This window comes from Dreissena polymorpha, chromosome 4 (assembly GCF_020536995.1).
Source record: "Dreissena polymorpha isolate Duluth1 chromosome 4, UMN_Dpol_1.0, whole genome shotgun sequence".
NCBI lineage: Eukaryota > Metazoa > Mollusca > Bivalvia > Myida > Dreissenidae > Dreissena > Dreissena polymorpha.
This window is the reverse complement of record NC_068358.1, coordinates 50,918,098-50,945,713: the sequence shown is the minus strand read 5'-3', so window position 1 is coordinate 50,945,713 and position 27,616 is coordinate 50,918,098. Positions and strand designations below refer to the sequence as shown.

The window sequence follows — 27,616 nt, the reverse complement described above, 5'->3', positions numbered from 1 at the left end:
TGTTACATAGATTTGAGCTATATAGCCACTGTTTGGGTCGTTGTCGGATTTTTTAATTAATGTAGTTAGATGTAAGTCAATATTTGGTTTTGATAGATTTCTTAAGCTTAAGTATGTGGGTTCCTGAGTTTTAATGCCAATAGTCTCATAATATTTGCCTAGCTCGAGCACGTTCTGCGCGTACGAGAGACCACTCTTCTTTTTCCTTTTTTGGTAGGCCGGGTCTTCAGTAACACTAAGATTAATTGGGAGGTGTGGGCCCATAGATAGCGAGCGCGCGCGGTATTTTAGTTGGTTAATTTGCCTTTGTTGACCCAGTTCTATCATTCCACATTCAGCGTGCAGCAGAACGGTGCTTGTTGATTTACGTGTACCAGTTATAATTTTAAGTGCCGTATTTTGGATTACTTGTAATTTATTGAGTAATGTTTCACTGGCTGAATTGTACGCAATGCTTCCGTAGTTTATTTTTGCCCAGATAGTGGCTTAATAGATACGCATAAGGGCTTTTTTATCCGTACCCCAGTTGTTTCTTTGGATGCATTTTAGAAAGTTGAGGTCCTTTTGGCAGCGTACAACTAGTTTAAGGATGTGGTCTTTCCATGTTAAATATTTGTCAAATGTCATACCACACACAATGCCCCCTATTGCGCCGCTTTGAAATACAATTTCAATATATCATTTGGCAGGTTTAGAAATTATCTCCGTTTTAAAGCTTATTACTTCCCTTGGACTGTATTTTTTTACTTTTGACCTTGAAGCATGATCTTGACCTTGATATTTCACCACTCAAAATGTGAAGCTTTATAAGATGCACATGCATGCCAAATATCAAATTGCTATCTTCAATATTGCAAAAGTTATAGCCAATGTTAAAGTTTTCGGACAGACAGACAGACAGACAGACGGACGGACAGGCAGGCAGGCAGACAGACAGACAGACAGACAGACAGACAGACAGACAGACAGACAGACAGACAGACAGACAGACAGACAGACAGACAGACAGACAGACAGACAGACAGACAGACAGACAGACAGACAGACAGACAGACAGACAGACAGACAGTTCAACTGCTATATGCCATCGTACCGGGGGCATAAAAACAGAACCAAACACGCACTAAATTATTAGGACACAGCAATTTACGGCATGCGAAAGCGTTTGAACTATCGGGTCAACACATTGTAAATAAACTTATCCTAGTATATAACAAGCTATACAGTTATTGGCCAGATGCCCATTGAATAGAAACATTCATTGGTTGAAATATATATTTCGCTTCTGCTGCAACGTCAATACATACACCATATTATATGATGAGGTGCTTTATAGGACAAGGAACCCATTTCCAACCAGTGCGACACAGTACAAAGGCAAAAGACACCGCACAAAACAGCGGATTGCTTATTCCATTTGATTCGGTTTTTAACAATGTAAACTAATGTGTGATTCTTTCATGCATAATGCTTTTTGTTTTTCTTTTCCATCCATAAACTGTTTAATTAAATTCCTGGAGTCAATCGCAGTGATTATTGAGGCCAAGAAATAGTCCGAGATCCAAGATTATTATAACATACATGTACATTATGAGATTAAGTTTTGATTACTAATAGTGTTGAAACCTATGCCACTTTTGAATGTTGTAAAAACATGTACGTTTTTAAAGATATTGCAAAACACAACATACTTGTCATTTTAGCACCGATACATGCATACACCGATTTAGTCTTATTCATGCAATACAAAGGAATACATTACGAGCTTTCTTATGACAAACTTAGGTTTTAGACATATTCATATAATTGTGTTAGACATTCCACATTGATACATGGTCGGTTTGTATAATCATGTATTTGAATGAACAAAGCAATATGCCAGATTACATGTGACATTGCAAAGCTACTTCCTCATCCTCATAATATAGACAATTCAAGAAGAATCATTGAAACTGTCATGTTTTACATCTAATTTTCTTCATTTGACGTTGATTCTATAAACAAATTGCTATTATATAAACTTGTTTTATTAAATATGTTCGCATATAAATTGAAAAAAATCTTTAATAAAATTGTGTGTAGATATCACAATTAGTATGTATTGCCTTTTGTATGCGAAAAATCGCTCTTATTATTCAAACATTTCACATATAAAACGCACATTAAAAAAACTCTCCTGATATTATAACAAGTTCCGTCTCTATATATATATTTATACATTTAATCTATTATAATGATTATTTAAACAAAAATAATTCTTACAGCTGCCATCTCTGAACATTAGATGATGATGACAGATTCGTTTAAACATTCTTCACTCATTAAACAATATCTGTTAAATTCCGTTTACAAAGACACACTTTGTTGGCAACAAAAAAGAAATAGGAACACTTCTATTTTGAAATAAATAACTAAATAGCTTACTATTGGCAAATGCACTTCGTGTATTTATTTGTCCATGCCTTATCGTGAATATATTTAAATAGTTCAACGTTTAAAAAATAATGTCTACACTTAAAATTGCAAATATATCTACTTCTAATCAAATTTAGAGCTGATGCAGGAATACAAAAATGAAAGAACTTTTAAAACCTGTGCTAACATTTGAATTAATGAACCGCGTAAAAAATGTGTTACTTATTTGAGTTTCACTGTCATTTTAGATCTTTCGAAAAAAAGTGATTTGCCATTTTATTTTCACTGTTGTTTCACAATAAGTCACCCGAGAGCAAACATATTCAACGTTATTAAAGTTATAAAACTCCTTGGGAATATAAAACAAGTAACTCAGACATATCGCCGAGCTACCTACCCGATTTGTTGTGAAGATTTTCGTAAAAACAAACAATTACATTCTTTACATGAGCACGATTATTTTGAGTCCAAATGACTTACACACTTTATATTATGAAACTATAAACATACTCACGAATGTCGGCATTCCCAAATTTTATATTGAGTTGTTTTGTTTTAATTTCGATGCAATTGCATAATTGCAATAACGGTTGATGACTTTAAACGACTGAACATCGAAGAAAACATCAGAACAGAACAGAACAGAATAGTTCATTTCGTCTTAAGCATATAAAGATCATCGTTATAAGCATATATATGCATTTGTTTAGCATGCGCTTCAAGTTAATACAAAACATACATCATTTCGAAGAAAGGTCAATTTAAACAAGAGGGCCTGAAAGGCCCAAAGTCGCTCACCTGAGATAACAAGATATTATTGGGACAAATTGTCTGACCAAGTTTCATGAAGATCGGAAAATAAATGTGGCCTCTAGAGTGTTAACAAGGTTTTACTATAGCCATATAAGGAAAAATGCCCCGCCCCCTGGCAGCCATGTTTTTCAACCAACCGGCATCATGTTTTAACTCGTCCAAGATATTATCAGGATGAATCTTCTGACCAAGTTTCATGAAGATCGGACAGTAAATGTGGCCTCTAGAGTGTTAACAAGATGTTACTAAAGCCATATAAGGAAAATTGCCCCGCTCCATTGGAAGCCATGTTTTTCAAGCAAACATAATTATTTTCAAACTAATCCAAGATATCATTGAGACCAATCTTCTGACCAAATTTCATGAAGACTGGACAATAAATGTGGCCTCTAGAGTGTTAACAAGGTTTTACTATAGCCATATATAGCCATATAAGGAAAAATGCCCCGCCCTCTGGTGGCCATGTTTTTAAGGCAACCCAAACCATTTCAAACTCATCCAAGATACCATTGGGACAAATCTTCTGACCAAGTTTCATGATGATCGGAAAATAAATGTGACCTCTAGAGTGTTAACAAGGTTTTACTATAGCCATATAAGGAAAAATGCCCTGCCCCCGTGGTGGCCATGTTTTTCAACCAACCGGCATCATTTTTGAACTCGTCCAAGACATTTTTGGGATGAATCTTCTGACCGAGTTTCATGAACATCGGACTATAAATGTGGCCTCTAGAGTGTTAACAAGATTTTACTATAGCCATATATAGCCATATAAGGAAAAATGCCCCGCCCCTTGGCAGCTATGTTTTTCAATCAAACGTAACCATTTTCTAACTCATCTACAATATCAATTAGACAAATCTTCTTACCAAATTTCATGAAGATTTGACAATAAATGTGGCCTTTAGAGTGTTAACAATGATGTGATAATACAGTTTAAACTGCTGAACGTAGACGTCATCAGCCAAGCTCCACCTGTCATAGGTTGTTTCGCCCCATTATGCTCGGTACAACCTCAAGGTGGCGGGGCAGGTAGTGATGGCCAATCACTACCTCGTCTACGATGGCTGCCAATTTGGTTCGCTGCGTCTTAACCAGAGCCAACTTGATGCTCGTCCAGCTGCCTTGCCCAGGGCGTGGATTGTAGTCTTCCTGACTCTTCCTTCAGCGCCCAGTGCTCCAAACATCTTCCACACCGACTGTGATGGAAATCCTCTGCATCCAACTTCCACTGGAAAGATCCATGTCTTCCAGCCTCTATCTCTGCATACATCTGCCAGATCCTGGTATTTGGCTTTCTTCAGCTCATAGGCCTCCTCGATCCTCTCCTCCCATGGCACAGTTAGCTCTACAAGGATCACCCGCTTCGCCGCCTTTGACCATAGCACTATGTCGGGTCTGAGAGTTGTATGGGCTACTTCCTCGGGAAAAACTAGTTTCTTCCTTAGGTCTGCACGCATCTCCCAGTCGTTTGCATCTTGCAGAATACAAGATCTGGAACTGATTGTGGCGGTGGGCTTTGTTGTACCCTCCTTGACGAAGCTGATGAATTGGGGTCCTAATTTCTTCCGGGGTCTATCCTTCTTCCGCTCTCTTTCTAGGGCGTCGGCTAACATTCTCAGTACTTGGTCATGGCGCCACCTGTAGCGCCCTTGTGCAAGGGCTGTTGGACACGATGGCAGAATGTGCCGCAACGTTCCTATACTCCCACACAAAGAACAAGTGGGGTCTTCTGTCAGCTTCCATCGCTGAAGATTTGCGGGGGTTGGAAGCATGTCGTATACTGCCCGCAGGAGGAAACTTAGCTGAAGTGGTTCATATGTCCACAGTTCTTGCCACGTGAGCTTCCTCTCTGGTGTACTCCACTTCGTCCAATCCCCTTGCGGTCCAAGCTGGACCGACCTGGCTGACCTAGCTTGCTCTTCTGCGTTTCTGATTTCTCTCTGCACTAGGTCTCTCCTTTCTCTTTTCCCTGCTTTTCCCACCTTTGAGTCTGTCTGGTGCTAAGTCCTTCTCCACACACGTTGATAGATCCCACAACATCCTTGTGCTTTAGACTGCTCTCTGCAGAGTCTACAGCCTTGCTCACTGACCACTTTCTCCCTGTCCTAATCTGAATTCCTGCATTGCTGACTTTCCCATCTTCAGAGTCTCTGAGGGTTAGCATAAGACGTGCTTTTGCTACTTTAAACTCCTCTACTAGAGAGCTGATTGGCATCTGGAGCTTTGTTGATCGGCCATACAGTCCAATGTTGGTGAAGGATGGCGGTAGGCCTATCCACTTTCTCAGGTGTTTGCTGATCTTCTGCTCTAGCTTCTCGACGGTGCTGATAGGGACATCATTGACCATGAGTGGCCACATCACTCTTGGCAGGAGACCGTGTTGAAAGACCCATGCTTTGAACTTCCCTGGGAGTTCCGACTTGTCTATTCTCTGCAAACCCTCAGCTACCTGCTGTTTGAGCATGTCCTGGCAATGCGTGTCTCTCAGTGAGGAATCAAACCATTTCCCTAGGCATTTAATTTACTTCCCCGGCCTGAACCTCATTCTTGCCCACGTTGCTGTTTCATCAAGGGCCGCCAGAATCCAGAAACAAGGTTTTACTAAAGCCATATAAGGAAAAATTCCCCGCCCTCTGGCGGCCATGCTTTTCAACCAACTAGTATTATTTTCGAACTCGGCTAAGATATTATTGGGATGTATCTTCTGACCAAGTTTTATGAAGATTGGACAATAAATGTGGCCTCTAGAGTGTTAACAAGATTTTACTATAGCCATATATAGCCATATAAGGAAAAATTCCCCGCCCCTTGGCAGCCATGTTTTTCCAGCAAGGTTACCATTTTTGAACTCATCCAAGATATCATTGGGACAAATCTTCTGAGCAAGTTTCATCCAACCAGCATTATTTTCGAATTCATCCAAGATATTATTGGGATGAATCTTCTGACCAAGTTTCATGAAGATCAGACAATAAATGTTGCCTCTAGAGTGTTGACAAGATTTTACAATAGCCATATATAGCCATAAGAGGAAAATGCCCCGCCCCTTGGCAGCCATGTTTTTCAAGCAAACGTAATCATTTTCAAACTCATCAAAGAAATCAATGAGACCAATCTTCTGACCAAATTTCATGAAGATTGGACAATCAATGTGCCCTCTAGAGAGTTAACTAGGCAAATGTTGACGCCGCATAACGCACAACGCACAACGGACAACGGACGACGGACAAAAGGCGATCACAAAAGCTCACCATGAGCCATTTAAAGCATTTTCACCAAAACATTGCTAGGTTTCTTAACACTAGTTTGTTTGAACTGTTAAGTAGGTCGATAAACTTCGACATGTTTGGACGAGATCTATAATACATTAGAATTAATGTTTTTCAAACATCGGCATAATAAGGACACGTACGAACTGAGTGATATTGAACTTCGATATAACTTATGCTGCTTAAAACGCATTTGCGTTGATTTCTTACAATGTTCTGGTTTCTACACGTTTCTATATATAATTTTGTGACGACACACGTAATTTAGCAGTAATGTTCCTATTCACTTTAATTTTCATAATATTAAGATACGACGATCTTTCGAATACTGATTTGAATACCTTATATAAAATCATTTAACTAGATGATGAGACACATATTCCAGTAAGTGATATCCTGATCTCGTAATCTGTTTTGAAGTAACAGGATTAATTGATTTGTGTTCACATATTCGTGGAATAGCCATACATCGTTAAAACCGGTTTTGTAAAGAATGTCCCATACTTCCGATGACCAATTGTTTGTGTTATTTTTGCGTTCAATTTTTAATATCTATAATCGCACATTGAGTTTTTGATTACAATGACCCTGTTTAACAGTGTATAATTTCAAACAGTATTTAACGATCCTGACATATCTTTCTAAATACAAGGGGAATCGAACAATTTCGGCATATAGAGATTTATATAATGAGTTTACTGTTTTTTTTTTGCATTTAATAGTCTTTAACAACATTTACGATGAACGTGCTTAATGTTTTCCGCTTTTATAAATCTCCAAACATCACAGTTATAGTTTAAAATATTGTTGATACATATGCGTTAAATACATTTAACATGAAAATTATAGGTACGTTCATGTCTTTTGTTAGAGTGCACAAACGATTTATCGCTTTTAATGCTTTTCTATACAGGGACTTTGTTGCGGACGCTAATGATCCACCACTTGACATGACACTTTCAAGGTTATACAATTTGTTAGCAATGTCTAGTTCTTTACCTTTATATTCCCATTTTAATGTTTTACTAATTTTAACACCTTTTCGGAAAATCATTACCTTAGTTTTTCAATGTTAACCATTAAATTTCACTCATCGCAGTAGGTTTCTAAATTGTTTTATTATTCTTTAATGCCCTCCTGTGTTTCAGAAAATAAAGCCGCGTTGTCAGCGAATAATAATAGATATATCGATATTTGATCTAGTGTTATTCCGGCGTTTATTCCATTTTGCAAATCGAATTGGATGTCGTTTTTAAAGAGCCAACACAATATTGGCAAGGTTTACCCTGAAATAAGCCGACGTTACTACTGAATGTGTCTAATAATTTACCAATGTGTTTAATCTGTAAATTTACTTTATCATACCAGGATAATACTTGTTAAGAGTTTACTGTCGATGCCCACATTAATAATTTTACTTCATAATTGACTGCGATTGATGGCGTAATATGCCTTCCGGTAGTCAATATAGCAACACTATAGTTTATCTTTATTCTGAAAACGTTTTCCTATGAAGGAATTAAAAATACAAATTACAGCGACCGTGCTACAGTTTGGTTTAAAGCCGAATTGTGCATCCGTTAGAATGTCATTTGTTTCTGGCCATTGTTTAAGACGTTCATTTAATATGATTGTTTCACAATTTTGCGAAACAACTTATTAAAGTAATTCCCCGATAGTTATTTGAGTCTGAAATGCTTCCATGTTTTTGTTTTGTATTATAGTTCCGGATTCCCAGCTGCGTGGAAAACTCATGTATCAAGTATGTAGTTACACAATATTTCTAGGGGCCTGAATATGATATGCAGTGTTTCAGTAAAATATTCATATATACTAGTGTCACGCGCATGAGCTTTATTGTTTTTCAACCATTTTGTTGACCTTATTATTTCATCTGTCGATATAGGAGTATCGAGTTCTGGTTCGAAGGTTCTGTGTTAAGCCTTATATCAAATTCATGTAAGAAAGTTTTGGCATGAAACGAATTTATATTGACGTCACCTTCGTCTGCTTATTTACTAAAATAATCGTGAAATTCGAAATCGTATCTGATTGTTGTGATGAATGTGTACGTTTAAATATTTTCCGAAATACACGGGGTGACTTCCTTCTCATACAATTTATTTGTTTGCAAAGATCATTTTTGTATTTGAATTTCATTTTCCTACACGCTTACTTGTTATGCCTTTTCGATGTGATCATTTGCTCTCGTGTACGCCCAGTTTTTATTAAGACTGTACTCGAATAAAGCTTTTGTACATTGGTATAGATTGTTTTTACAAATTTCAAGTTAACAGGGTCTCAGCTATCTTATGAACATAATGATTGAAAATAGAAATAACTATCTTAATTATAACCGTATACATCATGAACATGACTGTTATGTTTATGTGACCTTTCCAAAAAAAAATCTATTGTATATGAAAAGGTTTAAACTATACGTAAGTATTTCCTTCATAAAACAACCACGTCACAGCCATCTGATGATATTACACATTGTAAACACAGATTGTTGGACAAGGGAGTTTGCAAAATAATGAAATTTTGGTCGATCTCCTTACGTTTATCTGAAGGAGAGGTTGTGTCTATTTCCCATTTTTAGATTGCGTCTGTGCTTGCGATTGTCAATCTAGGAAGACGTACTCAAACCTATAAAACCCGAGTTTCAACGTGGAAAATGCAAAATCTAACTGAAACTGATATCGGTCTACATGTACATGTACGTCGTTTGCATGACTACAAGGCATGATGCTATATCCTCTTCATTAACATTGATTATATTGCATATGGAGATAAATGAAATACGTGTCATAAATGTTATTTAATGTGACGATCTTAATATGTTTAATCAATATTTTACCAAAAACAGTAGTACAAAAAAGAACATGCTAAAACTTGGATTGATAACGCTTAGAACAGTTATTCTGCTCCTGCATTTGCATACCAATATTAAATAGCGAGAGCTAATATTTTATCATGTTTTGTTAGTAACCTTTTCGTTGAATAGTGTGACGTTTATTTACATAATTCATAATTTTGCCCTCTAATACGTCATACCTTTAAAACAAGGCTTGATTTTTTTTATTGCGTCCATGCAATTGTGAACCCAATTGTATAACTGGTTATTTCATCATGTGCTTACCTAATGTCAATAATTATACTTTGCAATTTATATTTAGGATAAGTGCATGACCAACATGCTTTGTATGTCAGTTAAAGATAAAATACTCGAAAAGCAGTTTTTTAATCGGAACAGCGAAGTACTGTCCCTTTACCCGACTTTCAAGCATACTGTTAACTTGTTACGAGAGAAATAGTAAAATCCATTCACATGTTTTTTTCGCGCGCTTTTCTGTACAATCCAAAGCAATCTCAAAAGCAATAGAAAGAAATCGAATGCACTTAAAATATAAGGAAGGTAAACACGTTGTCAATATTTAAATATTAACCTACCCTACCGTTGATTCATTACTTGTATGTGGACGATAAACATTTTGTGGTGGTATCCGTTGTAGTAAAAAATCTCTTTATTTGACCAAAACAAAGCGCCTAAAAGATTTTTTTTATAAAATGACAAATAAACACGAAACATTGATTTCTTTTTTTTACAAAAAATAGTTGACAAGTTCATCGGTTATATATGTATGTATATATATGCAGAAAAAACAGAATGGGCATTTTACATAAAAATCAGCAAATATTTTTTGCTAAATGTAACACAAGAAGGAAGAAACTGCGCTTGTCCGCGTGTTCATGTTACTTGGAAATGAGTGTGTAAAGAGCAGTATTAGAAAAAGTGAGAGGACATGATAGAGATGGTCAGGTACTGAGACTAGAACGTGGGAAGAAGAATGTGGAAGTTCGGAAGAAAAGTAGAAATATAACAGGACGGCAGAAAACTTTAATATATTCTTATAAGAAATTATGAAACAAAGAACCCTCGAGCTTATTACAGGCAGATTTCGGGTTACAACGGAAAGTTCGGTATATGCTGCGCATACGTACTTCATTCTGTATTTGTGTATTTCGATGTTTATAAGTTCCTTCTAATGCTGCATTATGCTTTTTCCTGAAGTGTGTCCATGCACAAGTTGAGACGAATATTGAAATATACTGCTGCGATTTATCGTGTTTCAGTGTTTATTGCAATTTACTCAATTTTGGCTTAATCTTCTGCTGTCGGGCAAAACCGGAGTACCCGGAGGAAACGACACCTGTCCGTTATGTAATCTTTAATCAAACTCACATGTGCCGGAGTACCGTTATGTATTCTTTAGTCAAACTCACAAGCGCCGGAGTATCGTTGTGTAATCTTTAATCAAACTCACATGCGCCGTAGTACCGTTATGTAATCTTTAGTCAAACTCACATGCGCCGTAGTACCGTTATGCAATCTTTAGTCAAACTCACATGCACCGGAGTACCGTTATGTGATCTTTAATCAAACTCACATGCGCCGTAGTACCGTAATGCAATCTTTAGTCAAACTCACATGCGCCGTAGTACCGTTATGTAATCTTTAGTCAAACTCACATGCGCCGGAGAACCGTTATGCAATCTTTAATCAAACTCACATGCGCCGGAGTAACGTTATGTAATCTTAAATCAAACTCACATGCGCCGGAGTACCGTTATGTTATCTGTAATCACATTACATGCGCCGGAGTACCGTTATGTAATCTTAAATCAAACTCACATGCGCCGGAGATCCGTTATGCAATCTTTAATTTAACTCACATACGACGGAGTACCGTTATGCAATCTTTAATCGAACTCACATGGGCCGGAGTACCGTTATGTAATCTTTAATCAAACTCACATGCGCCGGAGTACCGTTATGTAATCTTTAATCAAACTCACATGCGCCGGAGTACCGTTATGTAATCTTAAATCAAACTCACATGCGCCGTAGTACCGTAATGTAATCTTAAATCAAACTCACATGCGCCGGAGTCCCGTTTTGTAATCTTAAATCGAACTCACATGCGCCGGAGTACCGTTATGTAATCTTTAATCGAACTCACATGCGCCGGAGTACCGTTATGTAATCTTTAATCGAACTCACATGCGCCGGAGTACCGTTATGTAATCTTTAATCAAACTCACATGCGCCGGAGTACCGTTATGTAATCTATAGTCAAACTCACATGTGCCGGAGTACCGTTATGTAATCTTTAGTCAAACTCACATGCGCCGGAGTACCGTTATGTAATCTTAAATCGAACTCACATGCGCCGGAGTTCCGTTATGTAATCTTTAATCAAACTCACATGCGCCGGAGTACCGTTATGTAATCTTTAATCGAACTCACATGCGACGTAGTACCGTTATGTAATCTTTTGTCAAATTCACAAACGCCGGAGTACCGTTATGTAATTTTTAATCGAACTCACATGCGCCGGAGTACCGTTATGTAATCTTTAATCGAACTCACATGCGCCGGAGTACCGTTATGTAATCTTTAATCGAACTCCTATACGACGGAGTACCGTTATGTAATCTTTAATCGAACTCACATGCGCCGGAGTACCGTTATGTAATCTTTAGTCAAACTCACATGCGCCGGAGTACCGTTATGTAATCTTTAGTCAAACTCACATGCGCCGGAGTACCGTTATGTAATCTTTAATCGAACTCACATGCGCTGGAGTACCGTTATGTAATCTTTAGTCAAACTCAAATGCGCCGTAGTACCGTTATGTAATCTTTAGTCAAACTCACATGCGCCGGACAACCGTTATGCAATCTTTAATCGAACTCACATGCGCTGGAGTACCGTTATGTAATCTTTAGTCAAACTCACATGCGCTGGAGTACCGTTATGTAATCTTAAATCAAACTCACATGCCCCGTAGTACCGTTATGAAATCTTTAATCACATGCGCCGGAGTACCGTTATGGAATCTTTAGTCAAATTCACATGCACCGGAAGCGAAGATTGACCCTGGTCGCTTTTGTAAGAAGCGCGTGTACCAACCACAGCGTTAAATAACCGTACATCCACGTGCTTAATTCTATTAAGTCCGTTAGTTGTATATTGATGCGGTTTATCGTTCAGCGGGTTAAGGTCGAAAAATCGGAAGTGAAATGCAATTAAAAGGGACATTTTTACATATTTTGGCATGTATTGAAGTTTGCAATTAAATGCTTTATATTGATAAATGTAAACATTGGATCTAAAAAGCACCAGTAAAAAACATGAATAAATTAAAGAAAGAAAAAAAAGCAACCATCAACTGGGATCGAACCATTAACCACTGGAGTAAAAGTCTATCGCTTAGACCACTCGACCATCCGTACTCTTGCAATCAGTGATGTATTTTATACTTTATATTAGCAATCCTCGTAGTGTCACAAAATATAACGACATCAACATAACTCTCCAAATTATTCAATTGTTTCGCGTTGCAACGCTTTAAAACATCCAGGTTTTTAAAGCGCGAAAAGATGCATATAATGGATAGTTTAGGGCATGGTAAATGTTCAGTATTACTGTTTCCACACAAATATCATAACTGCAACGAAAATCTGCGAATCTAAAACATTAATTTAAAATTTTGTCAATTAACCAAAACGTGAAAATTACCCTTTAATAGAATGTTATATTCGTTGCTTTTAATAACAACATGTCATATTCTTTCGAAGGACATCTCGATTTTAGCAACATCTCGAGTGTACGGCATTGTTATTCGAAATGATTGTACAAGGCTCACAGTAATACAATACATGAAATACGTATATGCTTTGTTGATAATGGTGTTGTAGCGGAAGGTCGAAGGTTTGTTTGTTTGTTTGTTTTATTTGCGCATACATGTCAAGCAATTTACAATTCAATGCAATCAAGGCAATAAATAACGTATAGATTGCATTATTATCATATTCAGAAACATGCATTACATGAATGGTGCCATTTATCACAGATCCAAATAAGATTACGACATGATGTATACCCGTAAAGCTTAGACATGTAAACATGAAAAAGCTTATTTCCAACGGGGTCCCTGGATTTAGTCGAACAGATCTTATAAGTGACTATAAATATTTTGTTTTTTCAGTTCTTAATATAGAATCGACATGATCCTACACATGATTTCTTCTACAAATTAAGTGAATCTTTCAAAAGTTGACATGATAATACACTGACACGAATAAATAACATAAAAAATAATGAATTACATAAAATAAAACAAATCTTAAAGTAAAAATACATGGAATTCTCGTCTACCTTCATATCATTTAGTAGATGTGTCTTAACAAGTTTCTTAAAAGTAAATTTCGATTCGATGGACTTTATATTATCGGGTAATGCATTCCAATCCGTAATACCATTGTAGTAAAATGAAGAACTAGTAAAGCCATCAACTTGAGGTACATAAAAATTAAATCGGGATCTATTCCCATACTGATGGACATCTGTACATTTGACAAAATTGTCTATCATATAGCTTGGACATTTATTGTAGAAAATCTTATGGATGTGGTTAAGCCGAAGTTGCTTGCATCTTTGCTCAACGTTCAATAAACCAAGTTCTTCAAAATGCGATACAACAAGTGATGTCCTACAATGGGAATTGTTAATAAAACGAACCATTTTATTTTGGACTATTTGTTACTTGTGCTTAAGCTGTTTCGTGAGTCCACAATACCACGAAGAGGATACATAATCTAAATGACATTGTATTAAAGAATTACATAAGCTTTTTCTAAGACTTTTATTTAAAAAATCACGTTGTCTATATAAAAAAATGAAGTCTAGAGTTAACCTTCTTGACGATATTATTTACAATAGAAGTACCGGACAAATCAGCATCTAGAATAGAACCAAGATATTTTAGTTTAAACATATTTTATTTCAAGAACAATCATATTATATACAAAGTATGCATACATAGTTACACTTGATTTACATGTTCTAAAAATGGATAAGAACGAAAGACCAAGTCTTGTATAGTTCTTCTCCGTACATATTGTTTGCAGGATTGTAACTTTACGATTCAGTGGGTGGTTATAATATTTAGTAAACATACAATAAGACCTTTTAAACAAAAGAAGGAAACTTGTAATATAGAAGGAAAAATAAAAATAAAGGAAACATTTTGTAATACAATTATAAGAAGCGAAACAAGACATTAGGACCGGGATCGGACGAAGGAAGCTATTCAAACGTACCGATATAGTGTGGAACACAGATGTTTGAACAAATGCTTTTTGTTAGTTTTGATTGTATTTTAATTTGACGTTTTTGATGTGACAGATAACTAGGTATCAAAGCGTTTACTTTGCTTAATATACTCATGCACTGCATCAAAAATACGGGTGTTTTTCTCAAAGTCAATACTTTCATCTCCATACAATAATGTGTTAAGAGATGTAGGTGCCAAAGGGGCAATTGTATTGATTAGAACTTCACGTTGTTGCCTGAAACGGTCGCATTCTAGAAAATAATGATATACGGTTTCGATAGATCCACAACTGCATAGGGGTGACTGAACAATATTGCACATATAAAGGTCTTGATTTAATGAACTACAACGAGTTCTGAGTCTAGTATGGAGCATTTGTTGGCGTCTTTCACCATAGTAGTACAGTGAATTAGATTTAACAGTATCGCTAGAAAGGAGCATTTTAAACGAGTGAAGAGAATCAGCATTACGTGTTTCTAGTGGGAGATTGTTCCATGCTGTTATTGCAGAGGGTACGAACGAGTTTGAGTATGAGGTAGTGCGAGCTGTCACATTTCTAATGTTTGCTCCATTACGTAATGGATACAAGCTATTGCTTTGGACTGTGGCAGGAACTAAAGTTATAAGGTACGCTGGTGAAAGGTTTTTAGTAATTTTGTACATGAGTATAAGTTTATGATTTCGGCGCCTTTCATTTAGTTTCTCCCACCCTACTTCTTTATATAGCTCGTTTATGGACACAAGTTTGGTACAGCCGGATACAATTCGCGCAGCTTCAGTTTGAATTTTTTCTAAATCGTCTTTTTCAAATTGGCAGCAATTATCAAATACAACATCTGAGTATTCAAGTATGGGTCTTATAAATGAGCAGTATATGACTTCTAACGCTTTCCTGTCAAGAGTATGTTTAAGTCGACGCATAATATTTATACGAATCCATGCTTTGTCCTTTATATGTGCAAAATGTTCGTGCCATGAGCAGTCATTAGTCAAGTGGAGTCCTAAGTGTTTATGAACACAAACTTCAGGGATAGTTACGTTTTGCATTGTAAGAGGTGGGTGAATTGGCTTGTTTAGTTTTCGAGATATGATGAGGGATTCTGATTTGGACGGATTAAATGTTACTAGCCATTGTTGTGCCCACGTATTTATTCGGTCAATATCAGCTTGCATTAAGGTTGCTGTTTGATCAGGAGAATTGACAATCATATACAGGCTTGTGTCGTCTGCAAAGAGATTAACACATGAGTGGATATTCGAACCAATGTCATTTATGTATATTAAAAACATAAGCGGTCCAAGAATAGATCCTTGTGGGACACCGGCAGATATATTTGCGAATCTTGATTCAACCCCTGGAAGAACCACTTTCTGTTTACTGTCAGACAGATAGTTTGATATCCATTTTAACAAGTCCCCTCGTATGCCAGCGCAGTGAAGTTTGTGTAGAAGTCCCTTGTGCCAAACCTTGTCGAAAGCCTTACTTATATCAAAGAAGACAACTTTAACTTCGAGGCCATTGTCCAGGGCTTTACAAAATTTGTCATAGATGTAAGTTAATTGATTTACGGCAGAGTCCCCTGGGATGAAACCAGACTGGGATTGGGTGAAGAAAGATTTTCCATGTAAAAAGTTAAAAATGTGCTTGTAGAGTATCCTCTCAAAAACCTTTTCAAGAGTATTTAACAGAGATATAGGTCGATAGTTAGATAGCAAAGATGGACCACCTTTTTTAAATACTGCACATACATTTGCTTTTTTCCAAATTTCTGGCATTTCACATTTGGTCAGACTAGCATTGAGAAGATCACAAATCGGGGTTTTCAATTGTTCCATACATTCGCGTAAAATTCGATTGTCAATTCCATCAGGACCTGAGGCTTTCCCCAATTTCGAATTCTTAAAGGCGTCTAATACTTCATTTGGCGTTATAGTAATATAGTTTAATGTATGTACACACGGGTTATTACTTGATGGAAGTTCATGATTATTATCGTTAATATGTGATTGAGATGCAAAGAATTCATTAAGCATATTGGCCTTTTCTGTTTCATCATTGATAAGATCGTTTGTTCTATCGTCACGTAGTGATAATATTGTTTTATGTTCTTGGGGAGAAATAAAATTTCGCAATAGTTTCCACCAATCTTTTGACTTGACATTAGATGATTTTAATTTGTTGCTAAGGTTTTCAAAATATTGTGTTTTCGCCTCTCGGACGAGATAAACAACTTGATTACGAACAGTTCGAAAGTGTTCCCAATGAGTACAGGAGTTAGAAATTTTGGCTTTGTGATACAACCGTTTTCGTTTACGTATTGTTGACTTAATCACATGATTCATCCACGGGGCATCACCTGTTCTAATACAAACAATTTTATTCGGAATAGACTTTATAGCAGCATCATATATAGCGTGCGTGACATTTTGTGTATATATATTAATATCCTCATCTACTAGCTGTTCCCATTGTATGCCTGCGATTAATGTTCGCAATTTATCATAGTTACCTTGGTCATAACGCCATATATGTCTATTTAACGTTTTGCGCACTGGTTTATTGTGTTTAACTATACCAAAAACTGGACAGTGAAAACGTATGTTTTGGTTAAGAAACGGTTCGCCAGTACCGGATAAAATGATTGAAACGGGATTACTAACGAATATGAGGTCGATGACAGATGCTGAATGTTCTGTGAAATGCGTTGTGTCATTAATGATCTGTTTTAGATTGTTTTGGGAACATAGTCCGTCAATTTTTCGCCTTGAAAGTAACGCGTTTGCATTTAAATTAAAATCACCAGTAATAATGATACCGTGTATGCCAGTGTCAGCCGCTAATCCAAAAGAAGTTTCTATTAAGTTCATGTATGACGTATCGGAGTTTGGTGGGCGGTAGACTGATCCAAATAATATTTGTTTTTTATTGCATAATTTTATTTCAATCCATATGCATTCAAGTCCGTTTGGTTCAAGATCATGTCTACGTGTGTATGTTAGTGTTTCATGTAAATATATTGCTACCCCACCGTGCGGATCAAGCGGTCTATCCTTTCAAACCAAGATATTTTACATACGTCTGAGATTTTATAACATGATCATTACATTGTATATGAAAATTGTCCACCTTGGTGAGTTTACGTTTCGAACCAAAAAGAATACATTCTGTTTTGCCTAGATGGAGGGATAGCTTATTGTCAATTAACCACTTACTACAGGACTCGAGTTCTTTGCCTAAAACTTGACTGATGGTACTTGGATCTTTATGTGAATACAAAATAGCACTGTCATCAGCATAGAGTATTAATTTACAGTTGGATGATATACTTGTTTTCATATCATTTACGTAGGTCAAGAACAAAAGAGGACCCAGTATACTCCCTTGGGGAACACCACACACGACCGATTTGAGATCCGATTTAGCGGCATTAACATGTACAGACTGCGTCCTATCAGCTAGGTACGAGCGAAACCACTCCACAGACTCCACTCCCATCGCACGAAGCTTCCGACACAGAATGTCATGATCTACAGTGTCGAATGCCTTCTGTAGATCTAACATAATCATACCAGTAAACAAGCCATTAGAGGTTTGTCCACGTATATGATCAGACAGGTGAATAAGACAGGAGTCAGTGGAGTGATTCCCCCTGAATCCACTCTGATACTCATACAACAGACCGTTCTTCACTAAAAAGGATTCCAACTGGTTGTATACAGCTCTCTCTAATATTTTTGAAACAATGGACAAAATACTAACCGGTCTATAATTAGAAACCTCGGACCTATTGTCTTTCTTAAACAGTGGTTTTACCTTAGCACTTTTTAAATCAGTTGGAACTACATTGTTAACAATAGAGCTATTTATCAAAAATGTAATATGAGTTTTGATATAAGGAGCAGAATCTTTCAAAAATCTGGCCGGGATTTCGTCTAACCCAGTACTTTTAGAACAATTCAATTTGCTTAACTCTTTGTAAACAAAGCGTTTCACATCGGAATCGTTCTAGAATGACCATGTTCCAACACAGCAGCTAGCTTAGTCGAAGAGTACTAACACTTTCCTATAAAGTAGACGAGAATAGCTGATAAAAGCATAGACAATCGTGGATGATAAAACCAGCAAAAAAGTCAATTATTATGAACTGTTCAAACTCTAATAAAATTCTGTTTTAACATTCAAACAAATTTTGTAGTTTTTAGTTGTATCTTATAGCACAATAAACGTCCTGAACAAAGACAATGCCATTGTAATTGATCTTCGAAGTCATATTACCCTGCATAATAACAATGCATTACCAGGATGAACGGATCCAAAAGTGTTTTAAACTTAGTTTCTGTGAAACTTGATATTTTATCAACTAAAATAAAAGAACGCTATTAGCAATAAATCACACATAAATCTGAGGGTTAATCATAAAGGGTACCACACCACGCATATACACGACAAGGACATTACTATATTAATTAACTCGGGGAATCGTGACCGATGTTTATGCATATTTTTTCCCACTATCATTTTCCCACAACTATTTTTAATATTTCTTTATGTCTATATATACGTATTTGTGATCGGGCGGAAGATTTTTACAAGTATGTAGGACTCATGTGCTCAAAAACAATGTAGCCGGTCGTTCTGTTTAATGTCCACGCATTGTGATGTGTGACAAGACAATGGGGCAGTCGTTCTGATTAATGTCCACGCATTGTGATGTGTGACAAGACAATGGGGCAGTCGATGACTTTTTAGTATGGGCACATAATGTCAAGTGATTACTCTACAAGGTTTAGAAGCTTGGGCCGGAATGCTTAATGCTTATATAAATATGGACCGTGCTGTGTGAAAAGGGGGTTTAATTGCATGTGCGTAAAGTGTTGTCCCAGATTAGCCTGTGCAGTCCGAATATATATTACATTATATAAGTATACGTTAAAAATATATTTATTATAGTTTTATCATATATGTTACATTGATATATGCAAAAGTTTAATAGGATAATACATTCATTGAATATTCCTTTATGAGCAAATAAAATCTACATCTATACGCCATGTTGTTTGAACGAGAAAATGATTGTTAGATTTAAGTCGAATTTCAATTACGTTGTTGTGATTTGATTTATACGTTCAGTTTTAACGTCGTGTGTAAACTAACTAACATACAAGATCGGACGAGTTTTATTTGATAAATAGGATTCAGATTAAAGACTTGTTTATTAACGGATAAATACCGATACAACGGGTGGGGAATATTCCGATTGTAATATGATCCCTCAAAAAAATGGTTTTTCAATGGAATAAATCATATATATATTTTACCATTATACGATCAATAATATCTTCACTTTGGTTACTGTGAAGTTTAACAACAATACTACCAATAAAGTTTCATATTGAATATACATGCATTGTTACTTGTTATATTTCGATTAAAATATAAAGGTATTCAGAGTGTAAGTGCACATGTTTAATATTAAACACATGGCATTCCAAAATAATTCATAATCTTGTATTGAATAAATAAACATACTTAGAATATATTATTTTATACACGTCAATGTAAACATTTTATCAAACTGGCAACACATAAAACATTCAAAATAAAGAATTCATACAACATACATGTATAAGCATGAAATGATCTTACTACCTTGCGAACACTTATTAAACATTTTGAACAGTATACACAAAACGATTCCGCATCGTTCATTGCTGTAGTTGCGGTCATAAAACACTCGAAATATTAATTATAACGTTTTCATACTACCTTGAAGATGCTCGCATGCAAACACAAAAGTAGAACACTATTCAAAACAGTTATACATGTTTCCTTATTGGTAAGTTTTTTTAATAACGTATACATTTATGCACTTACACTGTGTTAATAAGGTACACACTTTTTAATTAAATGGTTTTTATTAATATCTAAGTAAAGTTACCGCGTAAGTCAATATTGTGCAAAGTTTCCGTATATCTGGTACACAAGTGGTAAGTGTGCTATAAAGTATATCTTGGTGTGTTTGCAATACACTGCAATTTCACGAAAAATGCAATACTATTACTTGCACGTTACTGACATTCATATTTATATAGTATTTACGTCTTGTTACACAATTTAAGATGGCATTTGCATACAAAATACAAGTCAACATTACGCCTAAGTAAGATATTTTTTAGAAATAAATATTCGACACTTATGGACCAGAAACTTTCAAACCATCAAATTTAGACTTTTTTTGTTGTTTGGCAAAGTTTTCATATGATTCCAGTTCATTCAAATCTTTGACAGCCCTTTGATTGCGCTTAAGTGAATCGAAATTCTCATAATTGTCCAGATCATCCAGTGTAGCGTCCTGTGACACTTCGTCCTCTTGTCCTTCTCTTTGTTTCTGAGAAAACTCGGTGGCCATCGCCCTCTGTTTGTTACTCGCAACTTTACCAAATTTTAGACTAAACTGTCCCTTCTGTCGCCTTGGGGGAGCGTCATAGTTTAACTTAGCTCTTCCGTATTCAGAGTCATCATTTCCAACCGGTGTTGCCTGTTCCGGCTGTTGTTTAGCACCACGTGTTTTCTTGGTTAAAAAAGGTTTACCCTTCTCCACATAGCAGTCATCCTCAGCGCTGTTGTCAAAGGTTTTCTCATCCGCGAGGATGGAGGCTTTCTTGGGGCGCTTGTTTTCATACACTTCTTGACCAGGTTCAAGAGTGTGAAAGTTATTGCAAGACGGACTGAACTCCTCGTATTTCTCTAGGTCCTAAAATATACGAACCACATGGTCTTTGCCTTTAATGGACTAACTAAAGATATATATAAATGTAAAAATATAATGATACTTTTAAATAGTGACATGCAGTCATCCCTCTTCATAGTAAGCACACTACGCAACAACTTACTGGAGTACACACTGTGCAATTCGTGCACAACTTAACGGAAACATTTTTATTAATATTAAATAAATGGACATGTTTTACATCACGTTAGTCTTTAACTCGACAACAAACACATCAACATATATTACGTATTACTTATATAAATAATAAAAGTAAATGTAGTAATAGAAGTAAACATGTATTAAAGTTATTTTGTTCTAAATAAATATGTGTCGATATCAAAATACCTTAACTATACAACATTGCAATTAAGCACTTTTATTATACATGTCGAACTTTACTCTTGTGTTAATGACAACGTATATCTTTGGATGTCATCATTTGAGTTACTTGACATTTTTATCAATTAATCTATATTTTAGAAATCAACATTGTCGGTAATGTTGTAACGAGAAACACCATATACATTAGACAAGAGCGTATCTTCACGCTGTTATGTCGGAATATTAGTAAGTATGTGTTATAATATAATCTATATCACAAATCACATCCATTTACCTCTATACTGTCTATATCCGGTTCAATCTCGTTGACATAACCCTGGCGGTTCAGGCGCCCCTTACACTCGCGGGCGACCTCACCCTGTAACGTGGCATACTTCTTGCCAGTGCAGTCCTTAGCAAAGATAATATAGCACCATTTCAAATAAATATAAGAAATAACAATAGTTTTCATTGTACATGATAGTTTATTATAACGACATCAATATTTGTTAAGTAAAAAATAAAATGTCAGAACATGTCTGTTCGTATGACAAATCAACCTCCGCGCTTTAGATATGACAAGTTCTAATCATATCTCTATCATACCCCTGCAACCGTAACATACCTCATAATGACGTCCAAATCAACACCTTTATTCTTTATAAAGGTATATACACCCAAACCAAGTATCGACATTACGATCGAGTATTTCATACCTCATATTTGATTTTGCCTTGTACGACTGAGCTGTCTAGCGTCATAGAGCGTCCCTTGTCAAGGTAAGAGGCTCGTGGAAGTGTGTGTGTGCTTCTGATCGACTGTCTGCAAAACAGAGACTTTATATGTATACTGTATGTAGGGAAATATTTGGATGCATCATAATTCAGCGTTATGTCTAGTTTGAGTGACCGTTGATGGGGGAAACATCACATCATGACCATTTATTCACATCGTAAAATACTGGGAATGTGTTAAATTCATTGTATTAGTCTTTCTTCCATTGAATATAAAAACTTGTTATTAAGTATGATACACTTATGTGCGTGATATATCCAATTGGTAAATCAATTATATTTTGTAATGCAAATGGGGTTCAATATTTCGTAAGACAGTATATGCCATAATTGTGTTGGTTAGCCTCTCTAGAATAAATGGTAGGGGGTTGGGGTTATATGACGATGGAAAAGAACGTCGCAATCTTACTCTAGGTTTTCTGTTCTGTACCATATTTGCCAAAACGCATACAATAAAATATATAAAGCAGAGACAATATGAAGCAATTTAGAATAATTAAGAGCATGTCCACAAGTATAAGGTTAAACAAATGGACGTATCGGAAATACTTTATTCTTTTTTTCTAGATAATAAATTAATCTCTTCAAAATATTTTCTTTGTTCCATTTAAAAGAAGTCCATCAAGCAACTTCCTTATATAAGATTTGCAAAATTATGTTACAAAAAACTACAAAATTCATTCATATTTATATATTAACGAACAATCAACAAATGAGTTACATCCTTTAATTTATCAAATACGAGTACAAAGGTGTGATACACTGCTAGCATACTTATTCTGGTATCGCCTGAGACTCTGTCGGTACTGTCGTCTGCGATGATATCGTCGGCAAACATTAACGGCCACGGCGGCGGCAATCACGATCACGATACATCCCGCTACTCCTCCGGCAATAGAGCCAATCAACTTTTTCGACTGACCGCCTTCATTTGATCCTAGAATTAAGTAGTATGCGTTTCTTAAAGATTAATTTAATCAAAAGAACCAATAATGAACTTCGACACACTTTTTTTACCATGCAATAAGATATCAATTTATTGTTGGACCTACATGATAATAATGGGTTGATTATAAATACGATGCTATTTTTATTTTAATAAACAAGCACATTGTACCGATACCGCAAATAGGCCATCCGCTCACATATTTCGCATACATAAATTTATATACAGTTTAGAATTCCTAAACTGTTGATAATACGTGATAAGAACGCCTTACCTGGTAAAGAACTAATGTTTTCTCCGTTTGCATCACCATTTATGCTCAGTTCTGGGATCAGTGTTTCAAGACGGGTCAAGGTCGGGGCATGACTATCGCGGTCTGGACAACAATCAGATATAATGGCACAATATATGAAAACGCTCATTTCCTGACCTCAAATTTAAACAAAAGTAAAACACTAGGTTTAACAGCAATAAGGTCCTTTAATTAAAGCAAGAAACCATTTTAAATACAATTTTACAACGGTCAATACAACCATTTTCAATACAATTTTACAACGGTTAATGCAAAGAAAAGCATATCGGGTTTTAACCGGCACAGGGGCGCTCAAATTTCTAGAACTAAATGATGTTAGTTATGCTCAAAGCTAGAGGTTTCTTCTATTAATATAAATTCCTGATGAATGTATTACTGTTCGACAGCTATAATAATTTAACCAACATATTGCCTTCCTGCCTAGACTCATTTTGTCGGAAAAATTTGGGTCAAAACTAATCAAAATGAGAAAACAAGTTATATTAAAAATACATTTTTTATGAATAAACAAAATTAAAGATTCTCATTCCAATTTCTCATTCCATTTTCTTCTCTTTTGGATTACAATAAAACTTGAATTACCAGAACAGAACAGAACAGAACAGTACTTTACCTTTGACACACACATAACGGTGAGAGTTAGAGCAGTTATCGAGACGTTCTACAAAACTACCGTCTTCTAAACGTTGTAAACAAACACACTTTGAAACTGTTTCTGAAAGTAGTACTGTACGGTAAGCATTCGGAATCATTTGGCAATCATCATTTGGATGAAAGTATAAGAAATATATGTAGGTTCATTGGAAAACAAATAATAGGATTAAAAACCAAAATACTAAATACATGACATTTTAATGATCAGGGGTTACATCTATTCTATATATGCTGGTATTTCTAAACTTTCAATCATTAACTGTTCAAATTCGTACTCTTGAAAGATTATTATGTTCAGATATTATCAAAATTTCAATTTACCATCTAAAACATCTATTTTACGACTTGGATACTTCGAAAGCCAGACAGAAGGGCCTTTTTCCAACATGGCAAGAGTTTGTTTGATTCTGTGACTCGGTAATGGATCCCACGTGTCCCCGTTAAATGTGCACTTCTGGTGGGCCTCTGTCCAGTTAATGGCAGTTTTTGTTCGGGTACACGTTCTCGTACCTGAATCATGAACTGTGGGGAAAGTATCCACAATCTCTTAAAAGCACGGCGTTTAAGGAATCGACGTAAACATGTTATGCCATGATTTCCGTAGCTGGTCTTTTATTCCAACATGGTCATTTAAAAACGAACGATTTGTACCAATGAATGGTGCTCTATGAGATTTAAATGTTAATCCTATCAAAATAAACACACTTTTTAATAAAAAATTACCTAACAGGTAATGGCACAGAACAAGCTATAATCGAACACATACTTTTTCAAATTGTCTTACCTGTCTTTGAGACGCATATGCAGTTTTCCAGAAATGTCTCCGATGGCATATAGGCTAACTTTGAATACTCCATTTTACCTGTGAGTAAATAAGAAGTTCAAACAGGCACGTTTTACAATATGTATGTCGCTGAATCTAGAGAACGTTTTGCATAAAATTAGCATGAACATGCTGTAACAAGAAGGCGAAAAAAGTTTGGATTGTGTTGTGTGGGTTTATATATAGAATATTGAGTACGATCGGAATAACGGCAATTTAAATCATGTGAAAATAATTCATCCCGCTTTTAAAATACAGGTCGCCGTGATGTAATGAATATGGTGTCCGCCTAGCGACCGGGAGGTCACGGGTTCGATCCCCACCGTGGGAGCGTTCTTAAGATCTCCCCCAAAGACACCAAGTATTGGTTCTAGGCCAAGGAAACGGACTCGAGAGCGTTTTATATAAGCCTAAGGCTTTTGATGCAATCGAGCTAAAATAAATAGGTTTAAACTAAAATACAGACAGCCGACCGGAAGTTATAAACAAATATCATTATGTTTAAACAGTCGTTAGACCTACCGCCATGATATTCTATCCGTGTCACTTTGGCGTTAACCCAGATGACGTCACCAGGCTTGACATTCGCCAAGGAAATAACACTTGGCATCTCCGAAATCAAAATACGCGTTTCATTTATACAATTGTTTTGTGCGGACTCCCAATCAGTTGCTACGGAGACTAAGTTAATTGTGTTGTCTGAAATATAAATTAGGACAGTTTTTGTTGCCATAACTCGTTTATGCAAGCTATTATCGAGTTCTCTGTTTTTCTAGATCTCCTCTAGATGCAAACAGGACATTTAATTTGATACAACTTTCCATATGAAAAACAAACGTTTTTTTTCTCTCTCTTTTTTAGTAATTCGTCAATTCTTGTGCCCAAGTTCTGACTTTGTAAAGTTCATAGTTTAAATTTTAACTACTTTATATCATTAATATTTATACATTTAATATATACATTTTAACGACATCCTTAAAATGAATATGATTAACGAAATTATTGCGTGTAGGCCACATAACATAGAATACACTCGTATAAAGGCAAAACATAAGGTACATAAACACTTGAATTACGCAATGAATAAAGAGACACAAAACATTTTGGTTACATATTCTCATTAATCCGATTAAAACAATAAGTAATTAGTATTATAAAGTAATATATGAACGTCTAAAGGGTATAAAACGTTTTTGTTCTCACAGTTTAAGGATTTGTTTAGTATATGTATTTGCTTCCTTAATGATGGAATTACAAAGGTTTGCTGCTCTGCCTATAAAGAGAAAAATCTTCAAAGAGAGCAAAACATAATCTCACCGCTTTGAGAGCTAAGATGAATTAATCCCAGCAAAACTATTAATCCAAAGAGAAACGGCATTATTCAATCCCAATAAGTCCGAAGACGCTTAATCTGCTTTACTATTTCAGTGGATTGGTTTGTGTGCTATTGTTTACATCAATAACCTATGTTCATGATTGTTAAATTGCCAATGACTATACGCTAGAAGAAACAGGACATTTAATTTGATACTTCGGTCCATACCAACCATAACTGAAGTGGTAAAGTAGTTTTAGTTTCGTTTCTGTTCTCGTTTCAATCAACGGAAGAGACATACGAATATGTTTCACATGAATACTTATGTAAGCATAAAGGAACCAGGCTAAATTACTTTTTTGATTGATTTATCGGACATTAACATCGATTCTTAAATTATTATTATTAAATTTAATAAACTGACACTAACAATTGGGATTTCCAAATTTAAACCTTTGAATTATTATAAATAAATCTTAATTACATGATTTATAAACACAATAGCATTATCAATTTGCATGATTTGGTTGTTTCACCTCTGGATGCGATTGTATTGAGTTTCAGGAATCAGTTTATTAAACAATGCATCCAGAAGGCAACCAGCCCAAGTGGACAAAGTAAGCATACAGTGTTTACAAACAAAATAGATTATGATAATACACAGTAATAATACGTTTCATGACAAGCATAAATAAATGTATTATTTATTAGATATCCGACATTTATATCAATCGCTTTCGATAGTGCATATGTAATTAAAAAAATCAAAATACGTCAAATTTCAATGGAAAAATTAATTACGGCAATATATCAATTATACTGCATTTTACATATATTAGGTTAATATGTCAATTGGAATAAAAGTAATACTTTGTACTAAACCGAAGTAACACAATTCCTTTAACGAGGCAAATGCTCACGTAAATACTTGTTTGAGGGTCGTAGAATAAAAAGTGATAGTAACATAATTGTTTTCCTATATAAACCTAACTTA

General features: G+C 35.7%; 1 protein-coding gene across 2 annotated transcripts; it reads right to left on the bottom strand.

The window, feature by feature from the left end:
• Window positions 1-19,609: 19,609 nt before the first annotated feature.
• LOC127877527 (uncharacterized) lies at window positions 19,610-26,825 on the bottom strand. Of its 2 annotated transcripts, none has more exons than XM_052423472.1 (10): window positions 26,625-26,825; window positions 25,830-26,006; window positions 25,269-25,346; window positions 24,806-25,006; window positions 24,444-24,545; window positions 23,792-23,893; window positions 23,346-23,508; window positions 22,494-22,599; window positions 22,073-22,189; window positions 19,610-21,438 (listed from the first exon to the last, which is right to left on the bottom strand). In XM_052423472.1, the coding sequence occupies exons 1-10, from the start codon at window positions 26,683-26,685 to the stop codon at window positions 20,878-20,880; spliced, it is 1,668 nt and encodes a 555-aa protein (XP_052279432.1). In that variant the 5' UTR covers window positions 26,686-26,825; the 3' UTR covers window positions 19,610-20,877. The 2 variants fall into 2 exon arrangements, with proteins under 2 accessions (XP_052279432.1, XP_052279433.1); XM_052423473.1 differs by having other exon boundaries at window positions 24,806-24,994; window positions 26,625-26,824.
• Window positions 26,826-27,616: the final 791 nt, after the last annotated feature.